Consider the following 24163-nt stretch of genomic DNA (forward strand, 5'->3'; position numbering starts at 1 on the left):
AAGTTGCGGTCGGGCTTTGGGGCCGAGTGGAGCCCACCTGCCATCCAGGATGGTCTGGGGACGTACGTTGGGTTGTGTTATCCTTAATGGAACGGCCTGTGAAATGGGGCCAGCGCTGCCCTTATGGGGGCTGCCTTGCCAGGAGGCACAAAGAGGGCAAATGAAAGTTCCCTTCGTACCCAGACCCAGGGTGGGCCGCGGGGGCGGGAAGCCTGCGGGGTGCGGAGCCGAGAGGCCACATCCGGTGTGACTCTCTGGTGTCCCGTTTATCTTGGAAACTGCAGATTGGCGGCCCAGAGGTAGGCGCGGGGCTGACGGGGGCGGGGGGGCCCTTCTCCGGAGCCCCCATCATCCTCTGTACTCTCCGGCCCTGTCTTGTTTAGAACCCGAGTCAGGGGACTTGGGGATGAGATGGGGCGGGGCACGGTCAGGAGGAGGGGTCGAGGTCCTTGGGAGCCAGGCTTGGGGCTGGAAAGGGCTGGGCGGGGCAGTCAGTGCCTGCCTCCGGGTTCTCTCTGTGTCTCTGTCTTCACCTCTGCGCCGCCCCCCAAGCCCCCAACTCTTCCTCCCCCTCATCCATGTCACCGGACCCTGTACTGCACCCGCGGGCAAGTCGTTTGCCCCTGGGGAACACGAGGCGTTCAGAGACCTCCAGCGGGCCCAGCTCGACGTCAGGGAAGCGGGAGAGAAGGCGGGGTCAGAGGCGGGCTCGGAGCCCGGGAAAGCGGAGCCTGGGGCACCCTCCGAGGCCCGGGGGAAGGGAGGCAAGCGGGAAGTATGCGCAGAGTTCCGCAGGGCCCCCCGCGGGAGGAGGCAGGCGCGGAGCCCTCCCCGGCGCAGCGGACGAGGGGACGCCCGAACGCCCGGGGACGTCCCTGGGGGGGTCACCGGGAGGGCGGGTGTGGAGGCGGCGCCGGTGGTAGCCGCCGCAAACACCTCGGGCCTGGCGAGCAGTGCGTGCCAGCCCGCCGCGCCGTCGTACCCATGCGCAAGCCGTCGGCGCTTGGCACTCATGCGCTCCAGTGCGGCACCCCGGGTCCGGCCCCGGCCCCCTGCCCTGGCACTGCCTCCCGCGGGCCCTGAGTCACTGGTCCACTTCTCCTTCAGCGAAGAGGACACCTGTTGGTACCCTCCAGGCAGATCTGTCAGGTGGGTGGCCCGCGGCCAGTCCCCTCCTTTGCCACCGGAGGGCTCTGACTGCTTTGTGTGTGTGTGTGGGGTGTGTGTGTGTGTGTGTGTGTGTGTGTGTGTGTGCAGGGAGCAGTCTGCCTTGGAGGAGTCCCCAAAGTGGTTCTTAGTTTCTGCCTGGAGCCTCACCCTCTTTCTCTGGCCCTAAACTGTCTGGGTGCTGCCTAGGGCTTCCTGCAGGTGGTGGCCCCCAGAATGGGTGCTGGGTCCTGCCCCCTTCCCACCTACCCAGGATTCCTCCACGCTCCTTGTGCCCCTAAACCTGGGCTTCTGGCATTCACCCTGGCACCAAATATGGGTGTCCTGCGTCACCTGGGCTCCACTCCCAGGCCACTGGCTTCAAGCCAGGTCCCTCCGGCCCTGTCTGCTCAGTGCCTCCAACCTTACCCTCTCTCCTTCCTTGCTGGGGCTGCCAGGCTTGAAAACCAAGTTGGGTGGGGGTGGGGAGGAGGTTCCTGCTGGAACTCCTGGGGTAGGGGGGCATTTCGAATCTGCTGGACGGCACTGGGGCAGAGAAGTGGTCTCTACGTTCTCAGAATTCTGAGTGCTCCAGTCTTGTTCTTGCTGTGCTGCATCGACCCCTTCAGACACCCAGACACACACATGCTCTCTCACATGGATGCACACACTCCACAGACGCAGCCACGTAAGACACAAACAGACACACCCCCACACAGGGTAGCTGAGGTCACCTGGTGTGGTCTGTGCAAGGCATGGGTCTTGTGGCTGATGGAGCACAGGTGAGCCGTGGCTGTGGTGACAAACACACCCCAGAAACCCAGGTCTCACACCCCCTTGCACTCACTACTCTGACTGCAGGAGCACACTCACACTGCAACACACACTCAGGACCGATTTCCACCTGCCCTCTGTTACACACAGGAGCATCGTGTCTCATACCCCCTGGGGAGTCGGGGACAGTCGCAGCACACAGGTACCCTCTCCCAAGTTCACACACACATAGACACACAGATCCATGCAGACTCCAACACAGAGACCCCGCACACACACACAGACGAGTGTATGCACATGGGGGCTCCAGAGCATGCACACACACCCCTGGACTCCCACATATACAGACCCTCCTTGCAAACCAGCCCCACACACTGCCGTGTCACCTGGCACCATGTGCTGGCCTGGCAGACACACACCACCGCCCGCCCCCAACCTCCGTGTGACCTTCACAAAGCAAATGCCAGGCCTTTCCATGAAGGCTGCCTGGCACCTCTTGCGAGGGAGTCAGGTGGAGTGGGGCAGGGAGCCCGGGGAGACGCCAGGCCTGCCTGGGGGAGACAAACACCCAGTGATTTACTGGGCAGCAGCCTTGTAGCCTGGTGGCCCTGGTTGAAATCGTGCTTTACCATGAGCCAAGTTACTTATCCTATTTGTGCCTCAGTTTTTATCTGTGGAAAATGGGGCATGAGGACCTGTCTGGGCATACCAGAGTGCCTAGCATGTGACATTTGATAGCAGTTGGCTACTGTGATTGCTATGAGTCTGACCAACGGGGACGCGTCTCCTCTCCTGCCCCCTCCACCTCCACTGCTTGTTTGTTTTGTATCGGCCTGTGCGGCAGAACTCCAAAGCCTGGATCTGTCCCTGGGCTGCCCAGTCCTCCAGGGGCCCAGTTTGATGCTCCAGGAGCCCAGGTGGGCGGGCCCAGGGCCCTCAGAGGAGCAGAGGCAGGTAGCAGCTCCATCTGAATGCCATCAAGTGGTCAGCCTGTCCAAAGGAGAGTCTTGGGCAAGTCCTTTCCTTTTTTTTTTTTTTTTTTTTTGGCCTCACCGTGCAGCTTGTAGGCTCTTAGTTCTCCAAGCAGGGATTAAACCTGCTCCCCCTGCATTGGAAGTCTTAACCACCAGACCAACAGGGAAGTCCCTGAAGTCCTTCAGTTTGCTTTCTGATGAAGTGTCTGGGTATGTGCCTGTGAGGTCAGGGCCTGTTGGCTGTCCTTGACTCGGGTTTGTGGCTTTGGGTCCCATTGGGACATTGCTGGAGCCACCTCCAACCTGACTTTGGCTACTGTGAGCAATAGCAGGTCAGGGAGGAGTGAATGCCGACAGCTCTGGGTCTGATTCTGAGGGGTAGCTGAGACACCTGCCCGCTCCCCCACCTCCACACACACACTCTCTTTCTGTCCCTCTCAGGCTGCTGTTCAACACACCTGATCCTCTCTCCTCTGTCCTTCCACAGCCCAGGGGACATTCGCTCCTGGAAGCAAAAACAGCAGGGCCCCAGAGAACCTCTTCTTCCCATCTGGGCCTCTGGGCTCCTGCTTACGTGAGCTGAGTCCCCCTGGGGCTGTGGGATCTGCCCACAAGTCTAGTTGGGTGTCCTCTGGGCTTGAGTCTCAAGTCCCCCCAACTGCAGCTTCAGTTCCTGGGGTGGGGCTGAGGTCCTCAGGATGCAGGTATGTGTCCCTCTCCTCCCCTCCCCAGTGGCACTCAGCAGAGCCCCAAAATCCAGGCGGGGCCTTGGGAGACAGGATCTCATTCATAGGCAGGAAGGCCACCAGCCCCTTGCTCCCTCTCTGCACCTCAGCCTCCATATTGACCCAGGACATTAATAGAACCCGACTCACAGGATTGGTGGGAGGCCTGATTGGGTTCATGTGTACCAAGCACTTCGATGGCACCAGGAGGGACATCCCTGATGGTCTAGAGATTAGCTCCTGCACTTCCAATGCAGGGGACATGGGTTCAAGAACTGGTCCAGGAACTAAGATCCCACGTGCCATGTGGTGTGGCCAAAAGATAAAGAGCAAAACAATGACAAACACACAAAATTACAGATAGTACTAGGCACAAGGCGAATACTGAGTATCTTATTATTGGGGCTTCCCTGTTGGCTCAGGGATAAAGAATCCGAATGCCACTGGTTCGATCTCTGGGTGGGGAAGATGCCCTGGAGGAGGGTATGGCCACCCACTCCAATATTCTTGCCTGGGAAATCCCATGGACAGAGGAACTTGGCAGGCTATAGCCCAGGGGGTCGCAGAAGAGTCGGATACAACTGAGCAACTAAACAGCAACCTTATTATTCCTATGAATCTAAAAGGATCTAACCTGGCATTCAATACACAGCAGGTGCTCAATAAATGGGCATTATCATCAAAGGCCGAAGTTCATGATCTAAGAGTATTTTTACTCCTGTTTTTTTTTTAATTGACTTAAAAATTTAACATATAGTAAAATTCGACTTTTTTCCCCCCTTTGGCTGTACCCTGCTGCTTGTGGAATTTTAAATTCCCTGACCAGGGATTGAACCCAGGCCCCCCGGCAGTGAAAGCACTGAGTCCTAACTACTGGACCACCAGGGGATTTCCAAAATTCACCCTTTTTAGTATGTGTTGCATGAGAGGTTGTTTTTTTTTTTTTAAATTGTGGTAAAATATATGTAATAAAATTTACCACTTTAACTTGACTGTACAATTTAGTGTCATTAAGTACACACACATTGTTGTGCAAGTGTTCCCCCGCCATCCATTGCCAGGACACTTTCATCTTCCTAAACTGAAACTCCGTCCCCATGGAACACTCACTCCCATTCCCCTCCCTCAGCCCCCAGCCCCTACCATGCTTTCTCTTTTCTATGAATTTAACTCCTCCAGGGACCTCATGTAAGTGGGATTGTACAATATTGTCCTTTTGTGTCTGACATTTCATTTAGTGCGATGTTTTCAAGGTTCATGCACGTTATAGCCTATGTCAGAATTTCCTTTCTCTTTAAAAAAAGTATTTATTTGGCTGTGCTGGCTCTTAGTTGCCACATACTGAATCTTTTGGTTGCCACATGTGGGGTTTAGTTCCCTGACAGGGATCGAACCCAGGGCCCCTGCCTTGGAAGTGTGGAGTCATAGCCACTGGACCACGAGGGAAGTGCCCAGCTTTCAATTCTTTTGGGTATACGTACTTGGAAGGCATATAGCTGGATCACATGGTAGTTCTGGACTTAAAAGTTCTTGCAGAGCCGTCAAACTCTTTTCTACTGTGGCTGCACCTTTTTATATTCTCACCAGCTGTGTATAAGTATTCTAGTTTCTCCACATGCGCGCCAACACTTGTTATTTTCCTTTTTTTTTAATAATAGCCATCCTGATGGGTGGTATCTCATTGGGGTTATTTGCATTTTCCTCATGACCAGTGATGTTGAGCATCTTCTCATGTGTTTATTGTCCATATGTATGTCTTCTTTGAAGAAATGTTTAAGGGATATACCTTTTTTTTTTTGCCATGCCCGTGACTTGTGGGATCTTATTTCCCTAACCAGAATGAATCCAGGATATCAGAAGTGAGAGCTCCAAACCCTAACCACTAGACCACCAGGGAACTCCCTCCCACTTTTTAATTAGGTTGTTTGTTCTGTTGTTGTTGAGTTTTAGGAATTCTTTATATAGTCTGGACACTGCACGTGCGCTTAGTTGCTTAGTCGTGTCTGACTCTGTGACGCCATGGACTGTAGCCCACCAGGGTCCTCTGTCCATGGAATTATCGAGGCAAGAACACTGGAGTAGCTTGCCATTTCCTTCTCCTGACGCAGGGATCTAACTCAGGTCTCCTGCCTTGCAGGAGTTGCATTGTATTCTTGACAGTCTGAATCATCAGGGAAGCCCAGTCTAGACACGAATCCCTTATCAAATATGTTATTTGCAAAAATGTTCTCCCAGAAATTCCCTTAGTCCAGTGGTTAGGACTCCAAGTTTCCATCCACTGCAGGGGCACAGTTTCAATCCCTGGTCAGGGAACTAAGATCTCATGTGCCCCATGGTGCGGCCGAAAAAAGAAAAAAAGGACTATTAAAGAAATATTCTCCCATTCTATGGATTGCCTTTGTACTCCCTGAATAGTCTTCTGATGCACAAAAGTTTTTAACTTTGATGAACTCCCTAATTTATTTTTTCTTTTGTTGCCCATGCTTTTGATGTCATGTCCAAGAAATCATTGCCAAATCCAATGTCATGAAGCTTCTAAGAGTTTTATAGTTTTAGCCCTTATATTTAGATCTTTGATCTATTGGGGGTTAATTTCCGTGTATGGTATAAGGTAAGGATCCCACTTCATTCTTCTGTAAGTCGGTAACTAGTTTTCCCAGCACCATCTTTTAAAAAGACTGTCCTTTCTCCACTGAATGGTCCTGGCTTCCTTGTTGACAATCATTTGACCACATATATGTGAGGGTTTATTTCTAGGCTCTCTATCCTTTCCAAATTTATGTATTTATTTTTGGCTGCATTGGGTCTTCGTTGCTGCTCAAGGGCTTTCTCTCGTCGCAGCAGTCAGCGACTACTCTCTAATTGTGGTGCATGGGGCTTCTCCTTGTGGTGGCTTCTCTTGTTGCAGAGCACATGCTCTAGGGCGCATGGGCTTCAGCAGTTACATCACAAAAGCTCAATAGTTGAGTCTTGTGGGCTCAGAAATACAGGCTCAGTAGTTGTGGTGCTCGGGTTCAGTTGTCCTGTGGCATGTGAGATCTTCCCAGACCAGGGATCCCCTGCATTGCAAGGCAGATTCTCAACCACTGGACAACCAGGGAAGCCCTTGGCTATCTTGATATTTTCAACTTACAATGGGTTTATCAGGACATATCGTAAGTCAAGGAGATCACTGACTCCTCTCCTTCATCCTATACAAATAATTCAAAAATAAATCCCTTAGGTTTTAAATATAAGTTCCAAATACAGTTATTTCTCAGTAACTCACCACAACCATCTTAGTCCAAGCCACTAATAAAACACCCCATTTTAAAAAGTCAAAGAAGGTCTGTAGTTTATTTGTGTGTGTGTGTGTGTGTGTGTGTGTGTGTGTGTGTGTTTTTAATTGCTGAATGCCCTTATAGCTCAATCAGTAAAGAGTCTGCCTGCAATGCATAAGACCTGGGGTCAATTCCTAGGTCAGGAAGATCCCCTGGAGAAGGAAAAGGCAACCCCCTCCAGTATTCTTGCCTGGAGAATCCCATGGACAGAGGAGCCTGGCAGGTTACAGTCTATGGGGTTGCAAGAGTTGGACACCACTGAGTGACATTCCATGGCATGGATCTGCTACCATTTATCCATTCATCTGTTGATGTACGTTTGGTGTGGTTGTTTCTAGTTTTTGGTGATTATAAAGAGAACTGTTATAAACACCAGTCAGCAGGCTTATATATACATATATATGTATATACTCATTTTGGCTGTGCTGGGCAGATCTTAGTTGTGGCATATAGGATCTTAAGTTGTGGCATGTGAACTCTTAGTTGCAGCATGAGGGATCTAGTTCCCTGACCAGGGATCGAACCGGGGCCCTCTGCATTGGGAACATAGAGTCCTAGGCTCTGGACCACCGGGGAAGTCCCTAGTCAGCAAGTCTTTGAGTGGATATGTTTTCATTTATCTTGGGTAAATATATAGGACTGCAGTTGTCAGATTGTACAATTAGGGTATGCTCAATTTCACAAAAAAGTAACCAACTGTCTTCCAGAGTGGCTGTACCACTTGGCATTCCCATCAGCGGTGAATGGGAGTTCCAGTTGCTCTAAATCCTTGTCATCACCACTTGGTATCCTTGTCAGTTTTTGTTTGTTTAGCACCCTAGTAGGTGTGAAGGGATAGTTCATGGTTTTAATTTGCATTTCCCTAAGGAGGAATGACGGAGAAGGCAGTGGCACACCACACCAGTACTCTTGCCTGGAAAATCCCATGGATGGAGGAGCCTGGTAGGCTGCAGTCCATGGGGTCGCAAAGAATCGGACACGACTGAGCGACTTCACTTTCACTTTTCACTTTCATGCACTGGAGAAGGAAATGGCAACCCACTCCAGTGTTCTTGCCTGGAGAATCCCAGGGACGAGGGGGAGCCTGGTGGGCTCTGGCGTCTCTGGGGTCGCACAGAGTGGGACACGACTGAAGCGACTTAGCAGCAGCAGCAGCAGCAAGGAGGAATGATGTTTCCTGTGCTAATGTGCCATCTGTGTATCTTCTTTGGTGAACTCTCCATACTTCTGCTCATTCTTTCATTGAGTTGTCTTCTTTTTAAATTTTCGTTTGTCTATTTTGGGCTCCACTGAGTCTTCATTGCTGCACAAGGGCTCTTTCTAGTTTTGGCGCGCCGGCTCCTCATTGCAGTGGCTTCTCTTGTGGAACACAGACAGGCTCTAGGCGTGTGGACTTGGTTGCTGTAGCGCATGGGTTTAGTTGCTCTGCGGTTTGTGGGATCTTCCTGGATCAGGGTTCGAACCTGTGTCCCCTGTATTGGCAGGCAGATTCTTAACCACTGCACCACCGGGGAAGTCCAAGTCGTCTGTCTTCTTCTTATCGAATCTTCAGAGTTGGTTATATATTCTGGATACCAGTGCTTTGTCAAATATTTTCTCCCAGTCTGTGGCTTGTCTTTTTATTCTCTTGACAGTATCTTTTGCAGAGCAGGGTTCAGTGTTTTTAAAATGTTTTCTGAAGTTTGTTTTCAAAAGAAGTTTGCATTTTCAACTATTTAAAATTTCCGGTTTCTTTCCTAAAATTGGAACCCAGGGCCCCCAGCCCCACTCTGCTTTTTATGTTGGCTGCCTGGCCCCTGGAAAAATTTGCTCTAATGAGAGGAATGTGCCCTAAGGGGTCGTCAATAGAGGGCAGCAGTTAACATTTTGATCTGAGGAGTCCCAAGACTTGGGGTGGAATTCTGACAGCACCATGACCTTACTGTGTGACCTGGAACCAATCATCCTCTCTGAACCTTAGTTTCTTCATGTGTAAAATGGAGGCAATGAAGTCCCCCCCCGATTCCCTCCATCCCAGGGCTGGCCCAGGAAAAAAAGTCCATGTATAGAAGCTGGTGGAAAAAGGCAATGGCACCCCACTCCAGTACTCTTGCCTGGACAATCCCATGGACGGAGGAGCCTGGTGGGCTACAGTCCATGGGGTCGCTGAGAGTTGGACATGACTGAGCAGCTTCACTTTCACTTTAATGCATTGGAGAAGGAAACAGCAACCCACTCCATGTTCTTGCCTGGAGAATCCCAGGGACGGGGGAGCCTGGTGGGCTGCCATCTATGGGGTTGCAGAGTCAGACATGACTGAAGCGACTTAGTAGCAGCAGCAGCGTAGAAGCTGGTATTGCTACCCTAGTCTAGGAGATTTCAGATTTTTTTTTTTTTGACTAGGCTACATGGCATGTAGGATCTTAGTTCCCTGACCAGGGATGGAACCTGGGCCCCCTGCGGTGGAAATGCAGGGTCCTTACTGCTGGACTGCAAGAGAATTCCCTCAGATTTATTTCTTAGCAGAGGGAACATTCAAATAAAATCTTAGACCGACATTCAATAGTAGGACCAGAAAGTGCAGGGAGGATTCTGTTTCCTCTCTCCCTGCCCGATTGTACTCACCAGAACACAGCCTGAAATCTGCTGACCAGTCTAATACCCTCATTTTAACAGAGTCACAGACCAGAGAGGGCAGTGACCTTCTCGAGGTCACACAGCATGTCACAGGCACACAGCTCCCCACATTTATCCTCAAACCTTCATATCAATTGCCTAGCTGAGTTCCCTCCCCAGGGATACTGATAGATTTACAGTTAGGGGGCTGATAGATTTACAGCTGCCAGTGTTTCTTGAGCTCCCTTCCCTGTTAGGCACCATCCTGAGCATGTTACCTGGGTTAACTGTGGTTACCTGGATGACCTGAGGCAGGTAGTGGTTGCCCCCATATTGCAGAAGAGGAAACTGAAATTTGGTCTTTTCCCCCAAGTTGTACATTTGGGAAGTGGCATAGCCAGCTTTTTCCTACCTCATCCAGAGGCTCTGTCTTGCCAGTGTCAACAGAATGGAGTCCTGCTGTACCCTCTATGTAGCTGTGTCTCTGTTATTTGTCTATATCTCCACTCGAGTGACACCAATTTCCTTGCTGGTCCTCCAGCAAAAAAACAGATTCTGCCACAGGGCCTTTTCACTTACTGTTCCCTCACCCTGGAGTGCTTTCTCCCACCTCCTGACCCATGGCCTGCTCCTTCTCATCCTGCAGGCCCTGCTCAGATATCACCTCCTCAGAGAGACCTGCCTCCACCACAGCAGCTAAAAATCACCTTTCCAGCCACCCACCTAGTTTTAATTCCCTGGATGGCACCATCCAGCCTGTGTATTCATTCATTCATTCATAGATTGATTCATACATTAAACATTTGTTGGGCATCCAGGCCATGATCTTAGCCAGAGATCCAGCAGCGAACAAAGCAGACCAAAATCCTTGCTCTGTAGAGCTTAGTTCTAGAAGGGAAGGCAAACAGCAGAGAAGTAAAACATAGAATGTGCTGGGTAAGTAGTATTTATTTTAAGGAAGGGAAATATGAAATATAAGGGCAGGGGATGACATTTCAGATGGGTTGGTTGAGGGAGGCCTTCCTGAAGAGGCCACATTTGAGAGGAGGCCTGAAGGAGGTGAAGGGGGAGCCGCTGGAGAGCTGGGCCAGGGAGACAGCCTGTGCAAAGGCCCTGAGGCAGGAATGTTTCTGGAATATTTGGGGACCAGCCAGATAGCAATTATGGCTGCACCAGAGTCCATGACGGGCAGAGTGGGTATGGGGGCAGGGCCTTGTGGGCTACAGCAAGGACTTCGGCTTTGGCTCTGAGTGAACTGGGAGCCAGAGAAGGTTCTAAACAGAGGAGGGATGTGGCCCAACTCAGGTATTCACAGGCTTCCTCTGGCGGCTGAGGGAAGCAGACAGGGGTATAGACAGAAGAAGCTAGGGCCCAGAGCAAAGACAAACGTCCTGGCCCAGGCAAGTGATGGTGGGGAGGCTGGCCAAGGAAGGGGTATGAAGCAGACGGATTATTCTTGAATAGATTTGATTGCTTCGAGGTACAAAGGAAAGAACAGAACAAGGAGGACCCCACAACTTTCGGGGGTGTGCAGTGCTGCTCAGTTAGCCTGTTTCTAGACCAGCCCTCCTGGTGTCATGTCTGTGAGGGGCACAGATCATGGTCTGTCTGGGTCATGGCAGTTTCCCTTAGCTCTGGCAGCAGGACCAGGCACACAAAGCTGGTCTCTCTAATTTCCTGTCTCCCACCTTTTCAGAGGTATCTGTCTCTCTTGTCAGGAATTTCCTGGGTCCCCTTATTCCTCTCAACTCTCCCCCATCAGTGTCATCTCAGCCCCCTGACCCCTCTTCCCGCCCACCCCTTGCAGCTTGGAGGCAGAGAATGGACCGACACCGTCACCAGGCCGCAGCCCGCTGGACTCGCAGGCGAGCCCGGGCCTCGTGCTGCATGCCGGAGTGGCCACCAGCCAGCGCCGGGAGTCCTTTCTCTACCGCTCAGACAGCGACTATGACATGTCACCCAAGACCATGTCCCGGAACTCGTCGGTCACCAGCGAGGCGTGAGCACCCTCCATCTCCCCCCTGGCTGGCTCTTCCAGGCCTCCTGGCCCCAGCAAGGGGGGGCGGGGGCTGCCCAACCCCCACCCCACCCCATGGTCCTTGGCAAAAACTAAACAGCACCCTTATTCCCTATTGAGGACTCAGCCCCCTTATAGCATACCCACCCAGTGAGGTATGAGTGCCCACCCTGTCTCTGCCCTGCCACCCAGCTACTCTGAGCCCAGGCCCAGCCCCACCCATGTCCCTACAGTGCCCACCCACCCAACCTGCCCATGCCCACTCCTACCGCTTGGTTTCAGGGGCCTGGTGCCACCTTATCCCATCTCTCCAGCAAGGGAACCCCACTTGAGCCCCTCCTGGCCACCACTTCCAGAGGGTCCACCTCGGCTGACCCTCTTCTTCCTCCCCATGTCTAGGCTTCCCTAAACCAGCCCCCCTTATCATGACCACCTATAGTGGTGTGTGGAGAAGGAAATGGCAACCCACTCCAGTATTCTTGCCTGGGAAATCCCATGGACAGAGGAGCCCAACCGGCTACAATCCATGGGGTCACAAAGAGTCAGACACGACTGAAGCAACTAAACAACAGTAGCATAGAGGTGTGAGCACCCCCGTCTCCTCAGCCCGCTTCCTTCTCACTGAATCCTCCAGCCCTGTCCGGTGAGGCATCCGTTTCTCACCTTCCCCCCAGCTCCTGTCCTCCGCCCCCTCCCCAAGCTCAACCTCTGAGGTGTATTCACCGCCCTCCTTTTGTCTCTGCGCCACCTCACCTTGCCCCACCTGAACCCTTCTCCCTGACCATTTCCTTCAGAACGAGCCCCTGCAGCGTGACCATCCTTGTGAGGTATAAGCACCCCTCCCCCACCCCACAGAGCCCCCTTCCTGTCCACCAGCCTTCCGGGGACCAGTCCCCCACAGAGTGACACCCTAGGGACTTGCTTTTCTGGTAGCCCCAGCCCCTGTCCACCCCAGACCCTTGGGAGCCCCACTGTGAGGACCCCTGACCTACCCCTGTCCTTGCAGGCATGCAGAGGACCTCATCGTCACGCCGTTTGCCCAGGTAAGACCTCCTTCCCTAAGAAGGGAAGGGGCTCTGACTCTCCCCCACACTTGGGGACAGGGGCCCAGCCCCAGCTCCCCGCTCTGGGTGGACCCCTCTCCTCACCCTAGCTCCCCCACCCAGGTGCTGGCCAGTCTCCGAAGCGTTCGCAGCAACTTCTCCCTCCTGACCAATGTGCCCATTCCCAGCAACAAGTAAGTGGAGGCTAGGCCCCAGGGCCTGTGATCATGAAGCTCAACATACCTGGGACCAACTCTCACAGCTGCTGTGTGACCTCAGGCAGGCACTTGACCTCTCTGAGCCTCTGCTTAGCCAACAGCTGCCACTGAGCCAGTAAACCATTGTGATTCAAATTCTTAAGTCGGGGAAACTTTTATAAACAAAGATGGAGGGGTATGGACACTCAGGGCTGAGGTCATGAGTGGCCAGCCACCCCAGCCTCTGGGCCACTCCTGGCAGTGATGCCAGCTTGCCAGGCAATTAACCTCCTGTGTTGCCTCTGTCAACTGGAGACCGCTGTAAGAAGTTGAGAAGGTGATGTATAGAAAGTGCTAGAATATTGCCCAGCACATAGTAATTGCTCACTGAATAGAAGTAGTTCTTATTTGGGGGCAGGGGTGAGGCTGAGAGCTGCTGGTTCCTCTGGGAGCCCTGTGGGGAGGGGGCAGAGTTATCCTGGGGTTCAAGGAACTCGGGGGAGGGGTGCCTAGGGAAGCAGGGACTTTGGAGACACGGGGTCTGACCCAACCAGCCATATTGTCTTGAAGAAGCTGGCTCCAACTTCGTGAACCTCAGTTTCCTCATCTGTAAAATGGGTTTTTGTGAGGCTCTGTGAGAGGCAGTGGGCAGAGTAAATGGCAGCATGCCTGGGACACACAGAGAGGGCTCAATAAAAGGAAGGTCAGTACTTTTCATGCAGAGAGGAAGGCAGAGATGCGGGGAGGGCCAGGCTGAGGTTGGGGCCCGATTTTTTGCAGGCGGTCCCCGCTGGGCGGCCCAACCCCCGTCTGCAAGGCCACGCTATCAGGTAACTAAGCCCGGGGCAGGAGAAGGGCCCCTCGTGGTGCCCCAGTGCGGGGTCCCTCAGCCCCTTTCCCAGCACCCTACTCATCTGACGGGCCCCCAGCACCTCTGGGGGTCTCCACGCGAACCCTCACAGTCACCATCCCGGCTGCCCCTTCTCCAGAGGAGACGTGTCAGCAGTTGGCCCGAGAGACACTGGAGGAGCTGGACTGGTGTCTGGAGCAGCTGGAAACCATGCAGACCTACCGCTCCGTCAGCGAGATGGCTTCCCATAAGGTGTGTAGGAGCAGCGGGGTGGAGCGAACTGCTGGGGGCGTGGTTAGCTATGGGGCGTGGCCAGTGGGCGTGGTCGCCCTGTGATTAGAGCCTGTGGGGTGGGGTCAGACCCTGGGTGTCATTTATCTGACTTTGTATCTCCTGTAGACCTGGTGTGTGTGTGGGGGTGTGTGTGTGTGTGTGTGTGTCCCTAGGTGACCTTCTCTCCTGGGGGGAGCAGGTTGTATGTTTGTATGGTCTATGAGTGTGTATCTGTGGCTATATGACTGGCTGTTGGTTGGCTACACAATTGCAGTGCTGGGAAAGGGAGGAGGGGAGGGGAGTGGGGGGTAACCCAATAAGATCCATCAGGAGTGGCATGCACAAGTGTATCTATGGAGGGTGTAAAGGTATGCACAGCTGACAATGTGGGGCTGTCAGTGTGGGGGGCTGTAGCAGGGGGGGGTGTATGTCTAGAGGTGTGAGTTAGTCCAGATGTGAATCTGAGTGTGTATCTCCATGGGTCTGTGACTCTGTGTGTGTGTGTGTGTGTGTGTGTGTGTGTGTGCTTGCAAGGCCACAGGAGAGAGTGCAAGGCATCCATGTACAGTTGTGCTGACTGTGCACTGCACAACTCCAGGGGGCGCCATTCAGGAAGCGGGCAATGTGAATGATGCTGCCTGGAGTTGTACAGCTTGGTGGGAGGATGCCTGTCAGGAAATGAATGTGCAGGTGGGGGCGTCTGTGTTGGGAGGTGCGCACACCAGTGGGTGGAGGTTTGTCTGGGAACATGTGAGTCTGAGGGCAATTGTGTCCCTGAGGGTATGTGTGAAGCATCTGAGAATGTGACTGTGTGTCTGAATGTAGGTCTGCGGGTGTATTTCTGCAATGGGGTGTGTGCCTTGTGGAGCCGTGGGTGTGAGTGTGCGTATTCCCTTATAGATTAGTCAGGGCACATTTGTGTCTGAGGCCATACGGGTATTCATGTTTGTTTACAAGTGTGTCTGTGGGTGTGTTGAGTGTGTCTGCAAGTGTGTCCAGTATCTGGGTGTTTATCCCTTAGTGTGTGCCTGCACTTCTGGTTGTGAGTCCATATTCTGGGAATGGGTGTCTAGAGGTATTTGTACCTCTGTGTGCTCAATTTTACACCTAGAAATGTGTTGAACAACAGAATTGTGACTGTGTGTGTGTGTGTGTGTGGTTAGCATAGGACTGAAAGCATTTGGGTGTCAGAGTGTGGTCAGGTCAAGTGTCTGATTGTAGTGGTGTGGAGTGGAGTTCGTGTCTGATTGTGTGTTGGTGTGTGGAGCATGTGGGTGTGTGTGTCTGTCGCTGGGTGTGTCCACGGTGGGGTGGGGGGCATGCCCTCTGCCGGGTGCGTGTGCCTCCCTGCCCATCCCTGGCAACCTCACCTGGGTCCTGCCTGAGGCCCGTGGGCTCCAGTGCCCCTTTAATGCCCCCCCACCCCCAGCACCACCTGACATTGCATGCAGCCTGCCAGTGCTGCAGTGAGCACGCACACGCACACACACAGGCGAACACACGGAGCCCAGAGCCTCCGAAGCCTCCTCCCGGGACCCTCGCCCCGCACCTTCCCCCCATGGGCAGGGGTCCCCGGCCACCTCCAGCCACTGCTGCTGCCGCAGGGGGCCCCAGCAGGGCCCACGGCAGGCGGACCATGTAACCAGGGCTGCTGCCGGGAGCGCGGAGGGGAAGGGAGCCCCCCAGCCCTGCTGGGCCGGCCCGGGCCCCTCCGCGGCTCCCCCTTCCACTGCCCAGCACCCCGCCCCCTGCCACAATAGCTGCTAACCCCGGGACTCCCCAAGCCCAGCCTCTGTGTGCGGCAGCCCTGAGCGGGGCCAAGACTCCACGATGCCCTTGGTGGATTTCTTCTGCGAGACCTGCTCCAAGCCGTGGCTGGTGGGCTGGTGGGACCAGGTAGGGGAACTCAGGGTGGAGGATGGGCAAGAGACCCAGCTCTGGCCCTCCCACCTCGCACCTTCCAGCCCCCAGTCTGGGCTTGTGTGTGCATCTGTGCACGTGTGTGGCCTGGAGATGAAGCCTGGTGACTGTGTCTCTGTGTGTGGCCCGGGGCTGGGCGTGGAAGGTGGGTGGCTGGGGGTGTGGGTCTCTCTCTGGGTGTGACCGTCAGCGCGCATGTGTGTGTGTGTCTGGAGTGGTGGGGGGCTGCCTGAGGCCTGTGGGCTTGTGTGCCTGGGTCATGGACCGGGGGATGGCCCTGGCCAAGATCACATGGTTCTGATTGTGGTGGTGTGTTTTGGGCCGTGTTTATGAGCCCAGAGCTGCATGATTTTTCTGGGGCATGGGACCCTGAGTTCAGTGACTGCTTTATTGTGTGTGCTCCTTGATGTGTGTGTCTGGGGGCTGTGTAGCTCTGTGTAAGTGGGGAGTCTGTGACTCTGTGCGGTTGTGTGACTTTGTGGGTCCATCTTGTGTGTGGATGTGTGTCTCTCTATGGGTGCCCAGGGCCTCTGGCAGCCCTGGGAGGAGTGAGTGCCCCTCCCGATGTGGGCCGGGCGGGCGGGCTCACCCTTCCTGCCAAGAGTCCCTCCTGCCTCTCTGGACAGTCGGCTCCAGCTCAGGGGGCGCTTTGGTGGAGCTTGGGGGTGGGGAGCCGATGCCCTTTCTCCTCATGCACAATGTCACAGCAGCCACTTGTGTGAAGAGAGACGGGGAGACCCAAAGGAGCCCCCAGGCCTGGTTCTAGGCATCCCCTGTCCATCTGTGCATCTGTCCACCCCTCTGAGGTTGGGGGAGAGGGGGCTATGATGGGAAACCCCCATCCCCTAGTGACTGAACTAGGGTTTCCTCTGCTCACCCTTCTCCCTGCCCCGGCCAAACATCTTCACCCAGAATTTCAGGACTTCATTCCTTCCTTCCAAACCAGGCTGAGGGCTAGGGGGCCAGGACCCTGGGGTGTGGGGTCCCTGTCTGGGAAGACCTGGGCCAGGGGTAGGTCTGGGAAGGCAGGGGTTAAGGGGCCCACGGCCTGCCCCCTTTTCCCCAGCTCAGCAGCTGGTTGGAGGGGGAGTTGCTAAGGAGACTCCCATCACCATGGTGACGGGATTCTCCTGGCACCCCATTGGCTCCCTGTTAAGCAGGAGCCCCTCCCTTCCACAGGTGCCCCTCTGGCTCCTCTTTAGGGGCAGAAAGAGGGAGTATGGTGAGAGAAAGCCCCCTTCCTCAGAGAGGGAGAGCTGCACTCCCCAAGCCTGGGGACCCCCATCAAGAGTTGGGAGGAGAGGAAGGACTGACCCCTCCCCTCTCACAGCCTGCTGAGGGCTGTGCTGGCTGAGCAGAGAAGTGAGAGGGGCTCCTGGGTCCTTCAGAGGTTTCTTGGGAAGGCCTGACCTTACCCCCCCAACCCCTGCCATCACCCCATCATGCCTTCCTTCTTGCCTCCTTCACCTTAGTTCAAGAGGATGCTAAACCGTGAACTCACACACCTGTCAGAGATGAGCAGGTCAGGAAACCAGGTCTCTGAGTACATCTCCACCACATTCCTGGGTGAGTGAAGGGCAGCACTGTGTGTGTGTGTGGCGGGGGGGATGCATAACTGGACTGTTGGGGGGCACCCCAGACCCTAGGTCTTGTTGCACACATTTGCCCAAGGGACCCTGACTCACCTCCCTAAAGGTCAAAGTCTCCACATCAAAAGTTCCTACACTCTGATACCCTCAAATTTAGTGAGACCCCCCCAACTCCTGTAGAACCCCTACATTTAAAGCTGTGAAGTCCCTCCAAACTCAGTGGGATCCCATTGGAACTCTCAAACTCAAGGACCCCAAGAAACCCCCAAACTCAAATAGAACTCAAAGTCTCCCAAAATTCAGTAGAATCTCCAACCTTGAATTTCCATTCCCCAAACTCAGAAGATCCCTCAAACTCAAGAGAGATGCCTGGACTCAGTGGAATTCTCAAATCCTGCCCTCAAAAGCCCATAAAGACCCCCAAACCTTTAAAAAAAACCTCCAAGCTGAAATCTCCCCAGTTTAATAGAATGCCCAAACTTGGTACAATACCCCCAAATTCAGTAGACCCCCAAACTTTAGATACCCAAATTCAGTAGGATTCTCTTGCTTAGCTTAAACCTATACAGTGATTCCCCAAACTCTGGAGAATTCCTTAACTCAGAAACTTAAAGGTAAAATACCCCAGCTTCACTGGAACCCTTCAGCTCACAAAGACCTCCAAGGTCAGCCTTCCCCTCATCCTGAAGCCAAGGGCCTTAACTGAGACTATCCCTGACAAAGTCAGGGTAATTTCACCTTCAGAATTGATCACCAAAGTTCCCCAATTCAGGCTACCTGCCCCCCCAACCAAGCTGGAAAGAAGGTTTCAAACATTCCCACCAGTGAGTGTGTGATGTGCCTGAATGCCGAAGACCCAGCCAATAAGAGCACAGCATGCAAATGAGCCCTCTTGGGCCCTGTCATTGACTGCTGGGACCCAGGTCACAATGGGTGGCCCTGGCTGGACTCTGGAAGGCCTAAAGAGCTCCGGAAAAGAGACTTCTGGGGCTGGCCCCCAGGCAGGCTGATGTCCAGGGGGTAGGGGTGGGCCCATGGAGCCAGAGACCACCCTTCCTTCCCGCCTCCCAGCACTGTCCACCCCCACCAGCCCTCTGGTTCACCGTGGGGCTGTCTTCCCAGCCCGAGAAGGGTCCTTACCTATCCGAGGCAGGCAGAAGCCCTCTCTAGCACCCCCACCCAGCCTCCTGACTTCCCATGCCACCCCCTCGCCAAACCTGGTGATTGGACTGGGGCCACCCCACAGCTCTCGTCTGGCCCTGGGGTCCTCACTCCAGCCCACCACCTCCCAGAAGAATTCCTACCTCCGCTCTGGTTTCCAGTCTATAAGCAACCAACAGCATGACACCAGGACTAGGTCTGCCCTCCTGGGTGAGAATTTTCAGGGCTTGAGGGGGTAAGGCAGGCACGGTCTGAGAGCCAGATGAGGGAGCTTCAGTGGGGTAACCATGCTTGCCTCTCCTCTGTCTTCCACAGACAAGCGGAATGAAGTGGAGATCCCATCACCCACGATCAAAGATCGGGAAAAACAGCAAGCGCCACGACAGAGACCTTGCCAGCAGCCCCCGGCCCCTGGGCCACAGCTCCAGCCCATGTCTCAGATAACTGGGGTGAAGAAGCTGATGCATAGCAGCAGCCTCAACGATTCCAGCATCCCCCGCTTTGGTGTGAAGACTGACCAAGAGGAACTCCTAGCCCAAGTGGGTGGGGCCTCAGAGGAGGCAGGGCTGGAGAGGGAGGGGCAGGGTTCTGGGGGTGGGGGCAGTGAAGGACTGGGCTTTGGGTCAGTCTGAGATGAGGATTCCGGTATACCTGCCTTTTGAGACTCTCAGGAAAGGAGGAGTGAAGGAAACAGTATGCGCTGTGTGCCTGTCCATGGGATTCTCCAGGCAAGAATACTAGAGTGGGTTGCCATGCCCTCCTCCAGGGGATCTTCCTCACCCAGGGATCAAACCCGAATCTCCTGCATTGATAAGTGGGCTCTTTACCACTAGCGCTTTCTGGGAAGTCCAGGAAGCAGTTTAGGAAGGAGCCAATGAGCAGAGAGGCAGGTGGTCTCAGCTGGAGTCAACGAGGCTCTGGAGTATGAACAGCACCACTGAGTTGAACCACCTGGAGGCAAGCCTGCTGGCCTATTTTTTTTTAATTAGTTAATTTTTGGCTGCACTGAGTTTTCGTTGCTGTGCACTGGCTTTCTCTAGTTGCAATGGGGGCTACTCTTTGTTGCGGTGCATGGGCTTCTCTTGAAGTAGCTTCTCTTGTTACAGAGCACAGGCTCTAGGCACACGGGCTTCAGTAGTTGTGACACGTGGGCTCAGCAGTTGTGGCACACGGGTTCAGTAGTTGCAGATCTCGGACTCCAGAGCACTGTCTCCGCAGTTGTGGCTCACAGGCTTAGTTGCTCCATGGCAGGTGGGATCTTCCCAGACCAGGGATCGAACCAGGATTGGCAGCAGACTCTTATCCACTGTACCACCAGGAAAGTCTTGTGGTGGCTGCACTGTGGTGGAGGCTGTCCCCAGGGTGAATGCCCTCACCCCCTCTACATAGCTCTAGCGCAGAAAGAGCAGTTTTGTGGAGGGGTGTTTTTTTTTTTTTTTTGGCCACACCACACAGCACATGGGATCTTCGTGCTCCCCCCAGAGCAGATTTATGAGAGGGGACAGCTGTGAGAATGTGTAGCAGCTCCAGCAGCTGGGGGATGGACATGCTTACCAGTGGAAGGAATCTGCACAGAATCCAACAGCATCCACTACAGACCAAACCCGGATTCGCCTCCTGGCTTTTCTGTGATATCTTAGGCCAAAGGACTCCCACATTGATTTGTACAGTGGACTCGACACAAGCTCAGCAGCTTACTCAGCTGACTTTTCTTGTAACCCTTCATGTGCCAGCAATGGCCAGTGCTATATGCAGTTACCCAGTGTTGAGCACTTACTGTGTACTGGCACTTTTTTTTGGACATGCAGTAGGGCATGAGGGATCTTAGTTCCCTGACCAGGGATTGAACCCACGCTCCCAGCAGAAGAAGTGCAGAATCCACTGGACCACCAGGGAAGTCCCTGGCACTGTTCTGAATTCTGTGAAGACATGATAAATTAGTCCATGTTCCTTTCCTCCCAGTGCCCAAGAGCAGTTTAACTGAGGCTGAACCGTGCTTTTGGGTCAGCCATACTGAGTTCACATCCCAGCCTTGCCACTTGTGAGATGTAAGGTCTTGAGTAAGTCTTGTCACTGCTTGGAGTTTGGGTTCCTTCACCTGCTATGTGAAATCAAGCACTTAGTGCAATGCTGGGTAGCTTATAGGCACTCAATAGACACTGGGGTTGCTTTGTTATTTTCTGGCCCAGTAGGACCTGGGTGGTAAATTCTATACTGCTGAGCACATACATCACCCACTGGTTGAGTGATAATGGTCCCACTATTCGGACCAGGGTTCTGAACACCTGGCTCAGATGGTAAAGCATCTGCCTACAATACAGGAAACCGGGTTCAATCCCTGGGTGGGAAAGATCCCCTGGAGAAGGGAAGGGCTACCCACTCCAGTATGCTTGCCCGGAGAATTCCATGCACAGAGGAGCCTGGCTGGCTACATACTGTCCATGGGGTCGCAAAGAGTTGGCCAAGACAGAGCAACTAACACCTCTGAACTCCTAGAAAAGAGTCTAGAGGGTCCTGGCCTCAGGGGCTCCTGACCTGTGGCCTCCATCTCTGCCAGGAACTGGAAAACCTGAACAAGTGGGGCCTGAACATCTTTCGCGTGTCAGATTACGCTGGGGGCCGTTCCCTCAGCTGCATCATGTACACGGTATTCCAGGTAGGGTGAGATTCCTGGGGGGCGGCTTGAGTGGGGCCAGCTTCGAGGGAGAGGGAGGGCTGAGGAGCTGAGGGCCAGGGAGGGTCACTGGCCCCCAACCTCTGCCCGCAGGAGCGGGACCTGCTGAAGAAGTTCCGCATCCCGGTGGACACTATGGTGACATACATGCTGACCCTAGAGGACCACTACCACCCGGACGTGGCTTACCACAACAGCCTGCACGCGGCCGACGTGCTGCAGTCCACCCATGTGCTGCTGGCCACACCTGCGTTGGATGTGAGCACCACCTGGGCACCCCGTCTCTCCAGCCTCCCCTCCCCCACTGCCCATCTTGAATCTCCTGTTTCTCTCTCTGACCCTGGGTCCCTGACCTCCCTTCTCTCTTTGACCCTGTTCCTCTCTCCTGACCCCCATCTTTCTTGATTCTCCCATTTCTCTTTTACCCTGTCTCTCTGACTCCCCATCTTTCTAACCCCTGCCTTTCTCTGACCCCCTCGCTCCGCCCCCAGGCCGTGTTCACGGACTTGGAGATTCTCGCTGCCCTCTTCGCGGCCGCCATCCACGACGTGGACCACCCTGGAGTCTCCAATCAGTTCCTCATCAACACCAGTGAGCGGCCCTCCGGGAGGGCGGGGCCTGCTGGGTGGGGGGCGGGGCCTATGCTGGCCCCTCCCTGCAGGGGGCATCCTGGGTGGGTCGTCTCTCCTTCTGACTGCCCCAACCTGACCTGGGCCCCAGATTCAGAACTGGCGCTCATGTACAACGACGAGTCGGTGCTGGAGAATCACCACCTGGCCGTGGGCTTCAAGCTGCTGCAGGAAGACAACTGTGACATCTTCCAGAACCTCGGCAAGCGCCAGCGGCAGAGCCTGCGCAAGATGGTCATCGACATGGTGGGCGGGGCGAGGGATGGGGACAGTGCGGAAGGTCGCCTTTGGGCCTAGGGAAATTTGGGGAGGGTGTGGTCTGAGTCTGGGATAGACAGGCCCCAAGTAGGAGAGCCGTCCTTTGGGAGGGGGTTGTGGGGGTTGGATTTTTTTTTGACCCACTCCCTGCATAATGTGGGATCTTAGTTCCTTGACTGGAAATCAAATCTGTGCCCCCTTCAGTGGAAGCTGAAGGGGTGTCCTAACCACTGGTCTGCCAAGGAATTCCACAGGGGCTGATTGTGCTCAGTGAAAACTTTGGGTTGGGTGGGTACAGAGGGTGGCCAGGCTTCGAGGGCCCCCATGACAGGTCCTTACCCACAGGTGCTGGCCACGGATATGTCCAAGCACATGACCCTCCTGGCTGACCTGAAGACCATGGTGGAGACTAAGAAAGTGACCAGCTCAGGGGTCCTCTTGCTGGATAACTATTCTGACCGCATCCAGGTGCCCTCCCCACACACAATATAAGGGCTCTTTCCTTCCCTTCCTCCCTTAGGTCTGGGTCGCTGCCCCTCACTCTGCCCCCAGCCCCCAGGTTGCCCATCTTCCTTGTCTTTTCTCTCCTCTGCCGTCTAACCCTTTCCAACTCCCATCTCCCCCATCTCACTCAATTCCCTCTTCCCTTTCTTTTTCTAACATAATGTGGGTGTTTTTTTTAATTATTAATTTGTTTGTTTATGGCTGTGCTGGGTCTTCATTGCTGTGCAGGTTTTTCTCTAGCTGTGGCAAGTGAGAGCTACTCTCTAGTTGCAATGCACAGACTTCTTATCATGGTGGCTTCTCTTGTTGCAGAGCGCAGGCTCTAGGGTGCGCAGGCTTCGGTAGTTCCCGTGGCATGTGGGCTCAGTAGTTGAGGCTCCCGCAATCTAGAGCACAGGCTTAGTAGTTGTGACGCACGGGCTCAGTAGCCCTTCAGCATGTAGGGTCTTCCCGGACCAGGGATCAAACCTGTGTCTTGTGCACTGGCAGGTGAATTCTTGACCACTGAGCCACCAGAGAAGCCCCCCTCTTCCCTTTCTTCATCAAGCCCTGTCTCCATTCCTCCCACACCTCTGTCTCCCCCGCTGCCTCTTTTCCCTTCCCTCCTCTGCCCTTTGCTCATCAGTCACCTTTCATCTCTCTCCTCCTCTCTTCCACTCATCTCCCTTTTCCCTTACCTCTTCCTCCTCCCTCCATCTCCCCCCTTACCCACCGCCCCACCCCCACCCCCTTCCCCTACTATCTTTCCAAAGGGAAAGTAAGAAAGCCTGGGGCCTGAAACTGGGTCGGGGGCCATGGCCTCTAAAGCTCCCCTCACCCCATGCAGGTTCTGCGGAACATGGTGCACTGCGCAGACCTTAGCAACCCCACCAAGCCGCTGGAGCTTTACCGCCAGTGGACTGACCGCATCATGGCCGAGTTCTTCCAGCAGGGCGACCGCGAACGTGAGCGAGGCATGGAGATCAGTCCCATGTGCGACAAGCACACAGCCTCAGTGGAGAAGTCTCAGGTAGAGCCTCGGGGTGCTGGAAGGGAGCAGGGAAAGCCCCACTGCCTCACATCCTGGCCTCGAGCTCCAAGGCCCCCAGGAGGCCCTAAGCTGCCCATCCACAGTATCAAGTTTTTCTTTGTTTTTTCCTTCTCTATCATGATAAGAAATACGTAATACTTTACTTTCTGCTCCACAGAACAACTGAACTGAGCCTCCAGCTCCTTAATTTGTAGATTTGTGCCCAGACAGTTCTAACTCATTTGTTGCAACTGCCATAACATCAGTAATAATATTCGTCTGACCGTTAGTTACAGACTTCATGTCCATTCAGCCTCTTGGTTTCCCTGTGATCTGGCCACTCATTTTGGGCCTGAGTTTTGATGGATTTTTTTTTTTTTTTTTTTTTGGTCACATGGATCCTCATTGGTGCTTGTGGGCTCTCTCTAGTTGCAATGAGCAGAGGCTACTCTTCATTGAGGTGTTTGGGCTTCTCATTATGGTGGCTTCTCTTGTTGCGGAGCAC

General features: G+C 54.1%; 1 protein-coding gene across 8 annotated transcripts in view; it reads left to right on the forward strand.

The window, feature by feature from the left end:
• The window catches only part of LOC101117505 (cAMP-specific 3',5'-cyclic phosphodiesterase 4A), a 39352-nt gene that overhangs the window by 10969 nt on the left and 4220 nt on the right, over positions 1-24163 (forward strand). For 2 of the 8 annotated variants that reach the window (XM_027969633.3, XM_042249936.2), the window contains exons 1-14: positions 739-1149; positions 11342-11533; positions 12558-12594; positions 12718-12788; positions 13572-13621; positions 13781-13893; positions 17307-17400; positions 18900-19123; positions 21142-21240; positions 21352-21516; positions 21750-21849; positions 21979-22133; positions 22491-22613; positions 23476-23658. In XM_027969633.3, coding sequence (XP_027825434.1) covers positions 1013-1149; positions 11342-11533; positions 12558-12594; positions 12718-12788; positions 13572-13621; positions 13781-13893; positions 17307-17400; positions 18900-19123; positions 21142-21240; positions 21352-21516; positions 21750-21849; positions 21979-22133; positions 22491-22613; positions 23476-23658 — 1743 coding nt within the window. In that variant the 5' untranslated portion in view covers positions 739-1012. Of the gene's footprint in view, positions 1-103; positions 300-738; positions 1150-11341; positions 11534-12142; positions 12379-12557; positions 12595-12717; positions 12789-13571; positions 13622-13780; positions 13894-15423; positions 15811-17306; positions 17401-18899; positions 19124-21141; positions 21241-21351; positions 21517-21749; positions 21850-21978; positions 22134-22490; positions 22614-23475; positions 23659-24163 lie in introns of those variants that run through there. The other 6 variants (XM_042249940.1, XM_027969632.3, XM_027969635.3 and 3 more) reach the window with 4 other exon arrangements.

Source organism: Ovis aries, chromosome 5 (genome assembly GCF_016772045.2).
Source record: "Ovis aries strain OAR_USU_Benz2616 breed Rambouillet chromosome 5, ARS-UI_Ramb_v3.0, whole genome shotgun sequence".
Classification (NCBI taxonomy): Eukaryota; Metazoa; Chordata; class Mammalia; order Artiodactyla; family Bovidae; genus Ovis; species Ovis aries.